General features: G+C 38.8%; 1 protein-coding gene across 4 annotated transcripts in view; it reads right to left on the bottom strand.

The window, feature by feature from the left end:
• The window catches only part of spock1 (SPARC (osteonectin), cwcv and kazal like domains proteoglycan 1), a 116,694-nt gene that overhangs the window by 46,143 nt on the left and 57,751 nt on the right, over positions 1-12,800 (bottom strand). For all 4 annotated transcript variants that reach the window (XM_055016767.1, XM_055016769.1, XM_055016770.1 and 1 more), the window contains exon 3: positions 7,655-7,700. In XM_055016767.1, the coding sequence (XP_054872742.1) occupies positions 7,655-7,700 (46 nt within the window). The remainder of the gene's footprint in view (positions 1-7,654; positions 7,701-12,800) is intronic.

The raw sequence follows: 12,800 nt of genomic DNA, 5'->3' as shown, positions 1-12,800 counted from the left end.
TTTTTTCCTCAACAAAATTGGCATATTAACTGATAACAAGTCTAACTTTTATATGCAGCCAGCTCTGTTGAAAGCAGGGAGAGAGAAAAAAAATGGTAAAGGTACCTTAAGTTTGGACTGTTTTGTCAAATTGCCCTTGACGTTTTAATAACATAAGCTTCAGGTGCTGTGGGGAAAACTTTTTTCTTGCTCTACATGATTTAACTCCCCCCTTATTGGTTCTGGGTCAGTTCTGGGCAGTTTTGGCTCACTATGAAAGCACAAAGCCCTGATGAGAGTACAGGAGATGTCTGTGTAATCCACCTACAGGACGAGCTGGGTTGTCTGGGACCCCGGCCAGTGTCACCCACACAACCCTGCCTCCTTAGAGAGCTGGAGAATTCAGGATAAAGCACAGCATGTACACAGGCATAACAGGTTAACCATCCATGACTGGCAAACAGACAGGTCAATGAACTGTCACCATGGAAACAAGTTTATGTGGCACTGCAAACAATTCCCCAGTGCTATGTGGGGATTCTAGAAATCTCTCTGCTAGATGATTTCTGCAGACTAATTTAATCACAGATTTTCCATCTTTTAATATCACGCTCCTTGAATTTGGACTGAATGAACAGTGTTTGTAATAGAAATTAATATTTGTATTTCTCATTTCATTTTGGAGTACTGTTTCAAGAAGTTCCAGACATTAGTCATCCATTTCCAATTAGGTTATATCATTTATTAATCTATTTCAAACTTGTATTTATAATATTATTTATTCCACACAAAGATCTGCTGAGCTAGAAAGTTGTCTGCGAGCAAACACCGACACTGTCATTTCCAGATCAGAATTAAACTGCAGTGCATACTGTCCAGTGTATGGAAGGGATCTTTACTGAGTTGCTATGACATCTTGAAATTGTACTTTAAGACTACTGCAAAAATAATCAAACAGCGTGTAATTGGAGCTGGAAGGGACAGACTCTTATTGAATCTTCCTGCAAAAAGTTTCCCGCAGGGCAGGATAAAAACAAGGGCGATGAGACATGACTGCAATTACACATTGGGAATGTGGTAATAATAGCCAAACATCCTAAAATATTAATCAAATATGCATGAAAAAAGCTAACAATTAATTCTCACAGGCTTTCAGTGTGTGCTTATGGCACTGTGGTATGTTGATTCACAATCACCCTTTGTTCGTTGTTATGTAATTTCCATCTGATGAACTCAATACGTCAGAATTAATAGAAAACTCTGGAGAAACAATGAGCAGATATGCAGGCTTATGAAGTGAAGGGGGGCTGAGAAAAAGATGGCCTGAAAGTGTGAGGAACAACAAATGAACTCGAAGTTTATAGAGAAAATGAGGGTGACGTTTAAAGAAAAGACAGATAGGGAGAAAGAGGGAGTAGTGAACCAAATTTTGCTGCATGAATATCTATTTTGTGAGGAGCAGCACCTAATATAAGATTCTGTTGGTTTAGTAACTTGCCTGCCAGCAAGAAAATAACAGATAATTTCAATTTCACAAAAAACTGCATCCAAGGGTTTTGCAGAAAATATGTTTTCATAGTTTGCTACCACCCTCGAACTACTAACATTGACCAAGAAGGGGATTGGTTTATATCATAAAAGATGAAACAAGAAATTATACATAAATAAATGAAAGCCTGTTTACCCAGATACTTGATACTATTCCAAAGCAAAAAAAACAAACAAACAATAAAACAAAACATGATGACAATTTGAGACAGAAAACTGTTCAACTACATCCTGTTTTATGGACATGCACTTTTAACCTTCATAGAAATGTCATCTACACTTCCCACAAACAGAAGGTGTTATGGAGCATCTGAGAGTAAAATCGGCAGAAAAATGTGACCAGATTTGACAATTTGCTGTTGGCTTTCATACTAACAAGCTGAGCCATCCTCAAAACTGACAGTAAAAGGCAATCCACAAAGCACCTTTTCATCACGAACACAATGTCAGGTGGTGACATTGTGTCGCTGGACAAAAGGGTCAGAGCCTGACAGCAAAACCTCAACCTCAACATCAGCTGCATCTAAAAGATAAAAGCCTTTCATTCTGGACAGAGAAGACAGATGATTTGAAAGAGGATGGAAGGAAGACATCTACGCTAAACTGGGGCAGTCATCTTTTAACAGAAGAGGAGGTCTATGACAACAATTATTAGGTACTTATAATGCAGTCTTGAAATCTCCACCATTAACTGACCTGAAAGTTTCACAGTGATTCATGCCTCGCAGCATCTGAGTCATGGGTCATTAATGTTATATTACCCATGAGAGGCGCAGGTGACAAAATATCTACGTGGGCCTCCCCATTAGTCAGAAGAAGCCTCTTGGATGAGAGGTGAAACATCTTCAATACCCAGAAAAGGAAGTCCAGTTGCCTTCTACTGAAGCTCTTAGATTTTGTGTAGGAAGGTTTCTAATGACCTGAAAGGATCTAAGTGGCAGCCACGATAAGAGTTGGTCAGATTCTGTGAATGCTACCGAGTCAATGCTTTCTTATTTCTTATTTCTTTTAACATAGGACACACTGGAAAATCCCTCACAAACCTCAGAGCTACAACATTCAAGGTGTTACACCATCACCATAGAACGTGCATTCTAGTCGATCGCCAAAGTGAAATGAATGTTAAGGTAACACATGCACATCTGCTCATCTTTAACACATCCAGTAAATCAAAGACAACTGTTACCTACCTTCAAATATCCTCATAACACTTCTGAGAATTTTTTTCCCTGTACAATGCTTCTAATGTCAGCTAAACCTGGGCTAGTTACAAATTGATTATTGAGTTACATAACTTCATCTCGCTGATGTTTGACCTTATGGAAGTGTAATCCTGCCTTATGAGAATACAGCTTACTTGCCCTGATGGCAGAGAGCTGTGCAATAAGTACAGCAACACGATGACAGAGCAGAAATAAATTGTTGGGTAGGTTCTATTACTTTCTATGTTAGTATGCATGTTGTATGACATTCCTGTTGATGAAAACTTTGGTTATTTAGAGCCTCTGTTTTCATTCCAGTGCTCCAGTGAGGATTGTCAGTGGCTGTTTGACATCCTGGAGTTAGCACACCATGGAGTCTCAGTGGAAATTGGAGAGCATCAAATGGAATTAAAGTAGATTAGATTTCTGAGTGTTAGATTATCTGGCAGCAGCTGTACTTTTTGATATTCACTCTTTTCTATTTTGTTTATCCTAATAAAATAATGTTGTTGCATATCAGTCTGTGTGTCTGGTATAATACAGTAATTGCAGATGCTTTGTGTTGGCTGAGTATTTTGCTTTGTATGTGCAGATGTCATGGATTACCTTGAAAGTGATTTGTATAAAAACACCTTGAGAATATATACCGTACTGCATGAGGCTCCAATGGTGATAAACACTGTTCAGTCCCATATTATACAATATAATAGACTAGCAGTGGAACTTATACTATTGGAAGCAAAAGACAGAAAATAGTCATTAAAATCAGCTTTTTTTTGTCAAGAAAAGGGCTTGTTTTATCATATTTAGAATTTTTCTGGCCTGTTGTCAGAAAACTTACAGTAAAACCGTTGCAAGACTACATGCAAAACTTAGTCCTGACCGGATTCTGAAGTTTTCTGAAATTAGCAGGATTATTTTGATAAAAACAAATGTTTACCACACATCCTAAAAACCGACTTAGAAACTACTTGTACACCATTAGGCTACATAAAAGTCTAGAAAACAGGTTTACCAGTAGTGGATTTGATTGCTCAGCATCACCAGCAAACCATTTGTGATGCCCCTGATTTTATTCATTAGATGCTACTGAGGTGAGCATTTATTGCAGAGTGATTCATCAAGGGACTGGGTTTCCCCCCATCAACCTTCCTGCTGCTGATTAGTCTCCAAGGGCAACCTGTGATTCATTAGTCAAACTGAAATCAGCAAATAGTGATTAATTCCTGTATCCTTTTAGCTATATTGACCCCCAATTTTGTAGTCAAACTTTCCGTTTCAATATGATTTGGAGTCTGACCACTCACATCAGCTTTTATAAGATTAATTATTGGGAATGCATACATTATTACACTACCATTCGCACTACCTCTTATCTAATCTTGAGTTATTCACATTCATCAAATACTTGATGTGCTCTTCAGGCAGAGCACTGTTTCTCTGCCGTTTATTAATTTAGACAACTTGATTTTTGCCTTTTAAAGCTTACATATTGACAAAAATGGCCTTTAAGGTTCTGATTTTAAAGTTAAAGCTGTTAAAAATGCTATTTGAGTCAGTTTTAATTCAGGCATTCTCTATATCATGCATCACACTACAGTAGATGTTCAAAATCCTGTCATTCTGATGGAGTCAAAAGCTAATGCCTGCAGTACCAGCTGGATGACAATGGGAGCGACTGGAGGAATGACTCAGACACATGATGACAGCAAATGCTCCCAAAACTAGGACCAGATTGTCTGATTGATTCTTATAACTTATTCGCTGCCTAATTGCTTTACTGTCCATTACTCCCAGCTGTGCTGTTTATGTGGGAGTAACTGCAGAGTGCCTTTTGATTGTAGTAGGAGCAGTGTGTTTTCGGCTCTGCAGCAGGGGAGCAGTCATGTTGCAGCTGAAGTGCAGTACTGCACAAGAGCCGGCATGGTAAATAGTAAATTGGGAAGATTTATTTCATACTTTAAGTATTATGCATTTAAATGGCACAGATGGACAACTCTGCATGTGTGTAGTGTCATGTGGGCTGTTTGGAGGCTGAAAACATAAAAATTAAAAAAAAATTTTTAAGCACTGTAGTAAATTTTGAAAGATTTGAATGAAATTTAAATAGTTTATTCTGTGAAACGCAATGACAAGCTTACTGTCTCCTGCTACCATGAACAGAAAACTACAGTTTGTTTCAATTTGGACTGTATTTCTTCAGCTCTGTCTAGTGGTTCCATGTGTTGTGAAAGGTTACACTCAGCAAAGTAATTACTGAGATCTCATAATGTGGCGACATTACTGGGAATGGTTTAAAAAGCTGTAACAGGGCTAAAAACACAAGCAGTCAGAAAATTCATCCACAGTGTTTGCTGCCCCGTTGGACTTCTTTGTAGAGTTGTGACTGAACAAATGGCTGGACATATGTAAATAAAACCCAAGCTGCACTCACCAGGGATGAAAGCAAAGGGTGGCTTCTTGCTCGAAGACTCTAAATGTCTTCAGTCTGCCAGCGAGTGGCCTTTGTTTTTACTTACAATCTGTCTGTGCCACTGCGTTCGGTATCTGGAATAATTCAGTGAAAGATACTGTACAGCTTCAATAACTGATCCTTTGACAGGTTTGACCTTAATGGAAATCAAATCAGTGCATCTGTGTATAGACAACAGTGTTACATACAGATGGTACCTTTCTTTCTTGTTTGTGCTTAACTGTTTTAGCATCTAAATTTGGCCTTGCTCCTCGTGGATTTCAGCACAGAGGATTCGTCCACATCATCTTATGTATGTAGTCCCTAGTTAACATGAAGCTCTGTTTACCTTTAGATTTTAGTAATCTCTGAGAAAATAGAGAGCAACACTAGAGCTTGATGCGCTGATGCGAGGCTGTTCTCATTAGGCTCAGTATCCACGAGGAGCTGGCCCAGATAAACCTGCTCAGCAAGTCCTTCCCTGAAGACTTACAGTTACTGTGCTAGATATACGAAGCCAAGCCAGCACACAGAACAGAACAAACTCAGTGGTAGGACAATTTAAAGTCTGCTGTAGCTGTTCGGAGAGCTGCAGTCCAATTAACCCCTCCAAATTGTGTGTATGAGTTTCGTTGTGTGTGTGTGTGCATGTGTGTGAGACGGCGCGACTGTTAGTGTGAATGAGAGGGAGTTGGTGTTTGTAATAATTGAGTTTAGTCAAGAGTTACTGAGGGTCTAAGTGCATTACACACTTGAGTGTGATTGATTAAGTGGACTTGGCATTATTGCCATAGTAAGGACATACTGTGGGAAAAGTAGCAGCATTTGGCTGGCCACACTCACACACACAAATACACACAACATTGCGGTTTCATCACTTTACATTACACTGACACATGAATTTCTTCGAGAATTACCCTAAACTTAATAATAAAACAATACTTCCCTAACCTCACCTCTTACCATAACTGTTAACCAAGTCTTCATCCTACAATGTAAAGATTTATAATATGAGCACTTGCTTTTCAAGCCACTACAACGTAAACAGGCACACACTCCCACAGACACAGTATACATAAAGAGATGATTGGATTTTTGGTAGCAGCTCACTGAACTGCACAATTGGTTCATTTGGAGACCTTCTAATTTGCTTGCTGTAACACAGTAGCGTTAAAATTCGAAGAGAAGGATGTATGGTGTGAACATAAAATAAGTCTACAAAGTCACACACTACATCCTGAGCACAATAACACCGGTGCATTCTGAAATAAGCCAAGCACCTCCTGAAAATTATACATTTTTGTTTCCTTTTTTATCTTTTACCTTGATTCACTGCTTTAGATGGTTTTGAATTGCTTTTATCATCTCATGACATAAACTTTTAACTGCTTACTTGTACAACATTTTATATTTGTAATGTGGAAAGGGGTTCCTTTTGATTCACTTCATCTTTTGGAGCTCCTCAATGCAAAATAAACCTCTATATATATTCTTCAATAATTGCATTACAAGCCTTTGCAGTCTTTTGAAATGCTGTTTGCAGATGAATGGCAGTAAATGAGATTGATGTGTTCAGAAAAACTAATTGCCCCTTGTATCACAATTTTAAAAACAGCCAGAAACAACTTAAAAGGAAAAATAAACGTGACAATGATGGCCATCTTAGCCTAAGAGTGTGTGAAATGTTTGTTTTTAGCTAAGCAAAATAAATTCATTGACTTAACTGAGGAAATGTGCATTACAAAGAAGGCATAGAATCTAATCCTGTGGGTGCCTGCATGTTGGCACCTGAATTATATTTCTTTCACTGCATTATCATGACCAATATAAGCTTTTCTATCAAAATGTGTGAAACCTCTGATTGTGTTGGTGTTTAATGTTATCTAGACTGTCTGATTTCCATTAGAAGATGATTTATTCAATCACATAATATAAGAATAACTATCTGGCCAATACCTTAGCGCAAAATTTCTGCATTTGAAAAGTTTAAAAAACTGATACATTTTGGTTGGTGATCTTTAAGTAGCTGCACAGTGGTGTAGTGGTTAGCACTTTCGCCTTGCAGCGAGAAGGTCCCCGGTTCACGTCCCGGCTTTCCCGGGATCTTTCTGCATGGAGTTTGCATGTTCTCCCTGTGCATGCGTGGGTTTTCTCCAGGTTCCTCCCACAGTCCAAAAATATGCTGAGGTTAATTGATCATTCTAAATTGCCCGTAGGTGTGAATGTGAGAGTGATTGTTTGTCTCTGTATGTAGCCCTGCGACAGACTGGCGACCTGTCTAGGGTGTCCCCTGCCTTCGCCTGAGTCAGCTGGGATAGACTCCAGCGCCCCCCGCGACCCTAATGAGGATTAAGCGGTGTATAGATAATGGATGGATGGATGGATCTTTAAGTATTGATGTTGGGTATCCCCGCTGAGTCTCACGTTACCTTAATATAAAAATTGATAGTCTGACACAAACAGCAAAACTCACCTTGGTCGAGAGACTTGGCAGGAGCCCAGCTTTTGAAGTAGTCATCCTGAGTGGAAACACAACACAAGAAACTGGGTTATGAAAAAATAACCATGCACAGAATATCATTGGGTTATTTTACAGACTAGAGACTGAACTCAAATACTAAACCAAAGTACAGAGAAATCCTGCCCTCATTCTTACTCTCCGTCTGTTCTTTTGTACTCATATGATATGTGTGAAATTTAATGATGTCATTAGAAAATGAAAATGCATTGTGAGGCAGAAACTTGTTTTGACATTAAAGTATAGGACACACATATACAGAAAAAACAAAAGCAGACACATGGGGGAGAGCTTATAACTCCACATTACAAGCTGTAATGTGGAGTTTAACTAGGACAAAAACATTTAAAGTCAAAGGTCGATGTGGATTTTAACACCGAAAAACTAAAAGCAGTGTTGTGGCTGTTACTGTAGAATACAAACATGTCATGTCATGTTACTTTTTAGCAGTTTTTGTTCCCATAATCATATCTAAATAGCACAAATCATTATTATTGTTCAGATACAGCGTAGTCTACAGTCACAGAGAAAGCCTCATCAACTGAAAAATATTAAAACAAAGAAATAACTGGCTTCTCTCAGCTGAGCTCAGTTGAGAAGAGATAGACTGGAATTGTTAAGCCAAATACTCTTTGATTAAGTGGCTCCATTCAGAGCGGATTCTCTGCCCAGTTAGACTTTTCTTCTGTAGTGCAGAGCAATTAAAAAAACCCACTGTGAAAAGAGCCACATCTTAAATGCTGCACATAAGTGAAAGGATTGGTTAAAAGGCTAAAGTATAGAACGGTCTAACATATAGATGAAAGCAAAAGTGGTGTAAGTGGTGCCTTAGTAAGTTCCTTAATTTTGCACAACTTTAAGTTCAAACACATGAATAAATGAGTGAGTTCTAGAAAAATTCACTTCTTTTACGGTTGTCATAAATGGGGAAATATAGAGACCCTAATTATTTTGTATCAAGGTGTAAGCATGTTTATTTCTGCTGTTAAATTGTGCATTTTAACATGGGAGTCTAGAAAGATTGACTTGCTTTTGGAGCCAGACTCAAGTGGTCATTCAGGGAACTGCAGTTTTGGCACTTCCACACTGGCTTCATTTTTCAGCATCAGAAACTGTCGCTTGGTCCCCACAGCAGGAGTAAAAGTTGGGTTATTCCACCTCAATTCACCAAATTAAAAAAAAAGTTCTCAACTGACCATCTTCAATTTGACTCTAGCTACATTATTTCTGAAGATATGGCACTTTAACCTTTGCTCCATAGATTGGCATCAAAAAAAGATATAAAAATCAATATGATCCCACCCCTTTGTAGGAAGCTTTAACTCAAAAACTAATGACACCTGTGACCCCAGATTTTACACAAGGTCAACATAACTGATATTTAAGATTTTAAAAAAATCTGTCAAACTGAAGATGGTCAGGCGTGGGGCGTTTGGTGAATTGAAGCGAAATGACCCAGTTATTGAAAAAGACATTTATAATTTATACGCAGTACTTATAACTGCATTATAGTGAACTTTTTTTTAGTAGTTATGAACTATTTATATTCTGCTAACTGATCCAAAAGTGAGGGTGATTAAAGTAAAGTAGGGTAGCACAATATCAGACACACACACACACACACACACACACACGCGTGTGCGCACACACACACACACACACACACACACACACACACACACACACACACACACACACACACACACACGCGTGTGCGCGCGCGCACACACACACACACACACGCGTGCGCGCACACACACACACACACACAGTAGTGGTATCTGCGCTCAGGGCGAACCATATGTCTGTCAGCAGGGAGTGAGCCTGTGTCAGTGACACTATGTGAACCAGGCAGAGAAAACCTGCTGGGTCTGAAAGCAGGATCTCTATCTCCTTTATTATTGAATAAAAGAGAGAGAGATGAGAGAGAGACAATAAATCTGGCAACCGTATAAAACAGTCCAGAGAAAACGGACAGTTGACCTAATCATCAAGTCCTCGTTCTGTTGTCAGCTAGAAAACATAATAATTTGATGCCAAACAGATTAAACTGACACATTTCAGAGAAACGAGGTCTCAACTGGACTATAAACCTTAACTATTATAGACATGATCAGAAGTTGTTTAACTAAATTTGTGTATTTTAGTTTGCAGCAAACTTAAAACTAATCACAATATACAAACCAAAAACGATCTACTAATAAATGCTCTTTTGCCAAATCAAATCTCATGTGTACTTTTAGTCTGAGGCTTTTTGTTATGAGTTGGGTGAGAAATCCCAGTAGTGTACAATTTTTGACATTTTAGACATGTTTAATCTGTATAGGGAATGCCCTCCCTTGTTTAAAACTACAGAGATTCACAAGACAGGTCCTTCAAAAAGGATTATTTCACTTTGGAAGAATTTTTATCAGGCTACACAGAGCTCTGACCCACCACCTGTGGCATGAACACAGACAGGTTTTATCATCCACCATCTGCACCCAGCCTCGCTAATGTTCTTGTGGTTGAATGTGAACAATTCCGGCACAGAGCTTCTAAATTGTTGGGACGGTTATATATGAAATGCTTGGATGTCTGTATACTTTTGGCCAAGTTGTGTAAGTTTCCTTGGCAAAATAATTCCTCTCCCATCAGTATCACAGACGTCAACACCGTCACACAAGCTAATTCATTAGGAAGATTTTTTTAATAAAATTTTTTGTAGGTTAAAATTAGTTCTCCTGTAGACACTGATAACACTTCAGAAACTTGTTGTGTGGTGGAAAATGCTAAATTATTGTGAGTATATGAAACCTATAAAACCACCACAGCAAGATTTTAATATGCTGAACTATACCACGCTATGCCTGACCAGCCACCCAACCTGCTGTGCATTTAAATGAGCAACACCTCTCCAGCTCTTTGGGAATACCTTAAAACTAGTGCCAGGCAAACACTACAATATCTGGGGCTCCTGTGAAGGTACTGCAGTATGTTTCAAAACAGCATTATGAAGATACAAAAGCAATGGCTATACTTACCTCTGCTTCCTTTAAATGATTGCAGAGGACAGAGACGAATAGAGGGGAGAGAGAAGAGAAAGAAAGAAAGGTCAGTGATAATGACACAGTATGCTATGTCTATCAGTTCTATTACAACCCTCTGTTACTCATTCTGAATACTGAACTCAGCTCGAGAGATTCATTTAATAGGAATCCGACTCTGAACGTAGAATACCAAAGGACTTACACATGCACACACTTGCACTCGCGCTCGCAGCCTTATGAGATAGCTTTATTTGATGTGGCATGTAATTTGAAACACATCGAGGGCAAATTGTACAGGCAGAGTGGCAGCAAGGCATAAATGAAGGAGAGAGAAGAAAGAGAGAGAGAGAGAGAGAGAGAGAGAGGAAGAGGCACGGAAATAGTGCAAAAATAGAAGCAGGATGAGAAGGCATATGATTTTACTGTATTTTTATTAAGCTAAAATGTGATGTGAGTGGAGAGGAGGGCATGTAAAACTGTCAGAAGCAGAGACAGACAACTCGCCGGGAGAGGTTTGCTGTAATAATCTGTCTCTAATCTGTAGCTGAAAAATATCCTTTTTGATAAGACTCCTGATCTACAGTTTGTTATTCAGCCTAACTAAATAATGTAGCGGCTAAATCCAATCCTTACTGAAAAAACAAGATTGTTCAGCTAAAGCTACAAACATTATTATTTATTGTTTTTACAAAACTATCTTCAAGTTGTACATTTTTCTGTATGAGAACAGATGGGTAGATATTGATAGAAGAAAGACACCTACAGCTATTCCTTATGGACTGCAGACTGTGGATAATCAAAATACAGTTTACTTTCCTTCTTTTTTTAAAGGAAAAAAGTACAAATGGCCAAAAAAAGAGTGAAAGAATGAGTTTGTTTGTGATGACTTATTTCCCTGAAGACTGTCCAAGGCTAAAGTTCAGTATCTGCAGGTCTGTGGGTTGTCTGCAAACTTTAAACTGTTTGTTTTTCTCTATTTTACTGTTGTCAGCCACTGTAGACCAGTGCAGCACAGACTGCAAATGCTTGTGAGGTGAATTTATGATTTGTAATATTAAAGCCGTGTAAGTAAAATTCAGTTCAGTTGACTAGATGCTTGTGAAGATATACAACTTTTCATTCTTCTTTAATTTGAAGCCGGTGATCTGACCTCTTGTGTATTAGTTTACAACACCCAGAGCATCTCTGGAAAACCAATAGCCCTTTAGACTCTGATTCTCAGTGAATAACTCTTCTGTGTAGCTACCTCTGAACAAAGATCCAGTGAATAAATGACCATATCTGCCTTGTTGATTTCTGTATCATCTGGACTATTTGTAACTTGTTGGTATTTTCTGCTGAATTCATTTTAACCTGCAGCCACAAACATGTTGTGTGTACAAGAGAAAGTGTGTCATCTGTTCCCATCAGATAACAGCATTTGCTGCGTACAATAGAGGACTGCTGCTGAGATGCTGTTGCCGGAGGAATACTTGCACTGTTTCCTACTCACTGGTGTTACTTAAGGTTCATGCTATTGTTACTAGCCCTCTTATTATTCAGCCTAAGTCACAGGGTTGACCTTTCCTTGCCCAAGACCCCCATTAATATTTTAGCGTGCTCATCTCAAAAGCATTAACTGGCTGTTTAGCGCGCTGCGACACTGCCCCAATGTCATTCAAACCCTTAAAAGTGATTACAAGGAGATAAAACGGCGTCGTTATTATCATATCGCCTTTGATGGCGGTAGTGCTGGAACCTTCAGGAGTGAGAGTCACAGCGAACCAAGTCTGAAAAGTTATGAGCACTCTGCAGGAGCACGTTGGCAAGCAAAAATCTGAATTTAATGAAGTCTTTCTCAGGGTTCAGTTCAAATTCTATTTAAAATGTAACAGAACATCTGTCAGTAAAAATGGAGTTCCTTTATCATAAAATTGTACATGATGCAATTTATTTAGCGGTGCCTCTGTTCTAATTATGGCTAATTGACGGCATGTCTGTGTTTAAACGCCTTCATGTCGCAGTGAGTAGTTCCATTAGACGTTGCTGTTTAGCAGCTAGACGATCAAGTTGCTCAGACATCCTTCCCAGGG

The sequence above is a fragment of the Amphiprion ocellaris genome, chromosome 13 (assembly GCF_022539595.1).
Source record: "Amphiprion ocellaris isolate individual 3 ecotype Okinawa chromosome 13, ASM2253959v1, whole genome shotgun sequence".
Lineage (NCBI taxonomy): Eukaryota > Metazoa > Chordata > Actinopteri > Pomacentridae > Amphiprion > Amphiprion ocellaris.
The sequence above is the reverse complement of the archived record's forward strand: the minus strand, read 5'-3'. Positions and strand labels throughout refer to the sequence as shown.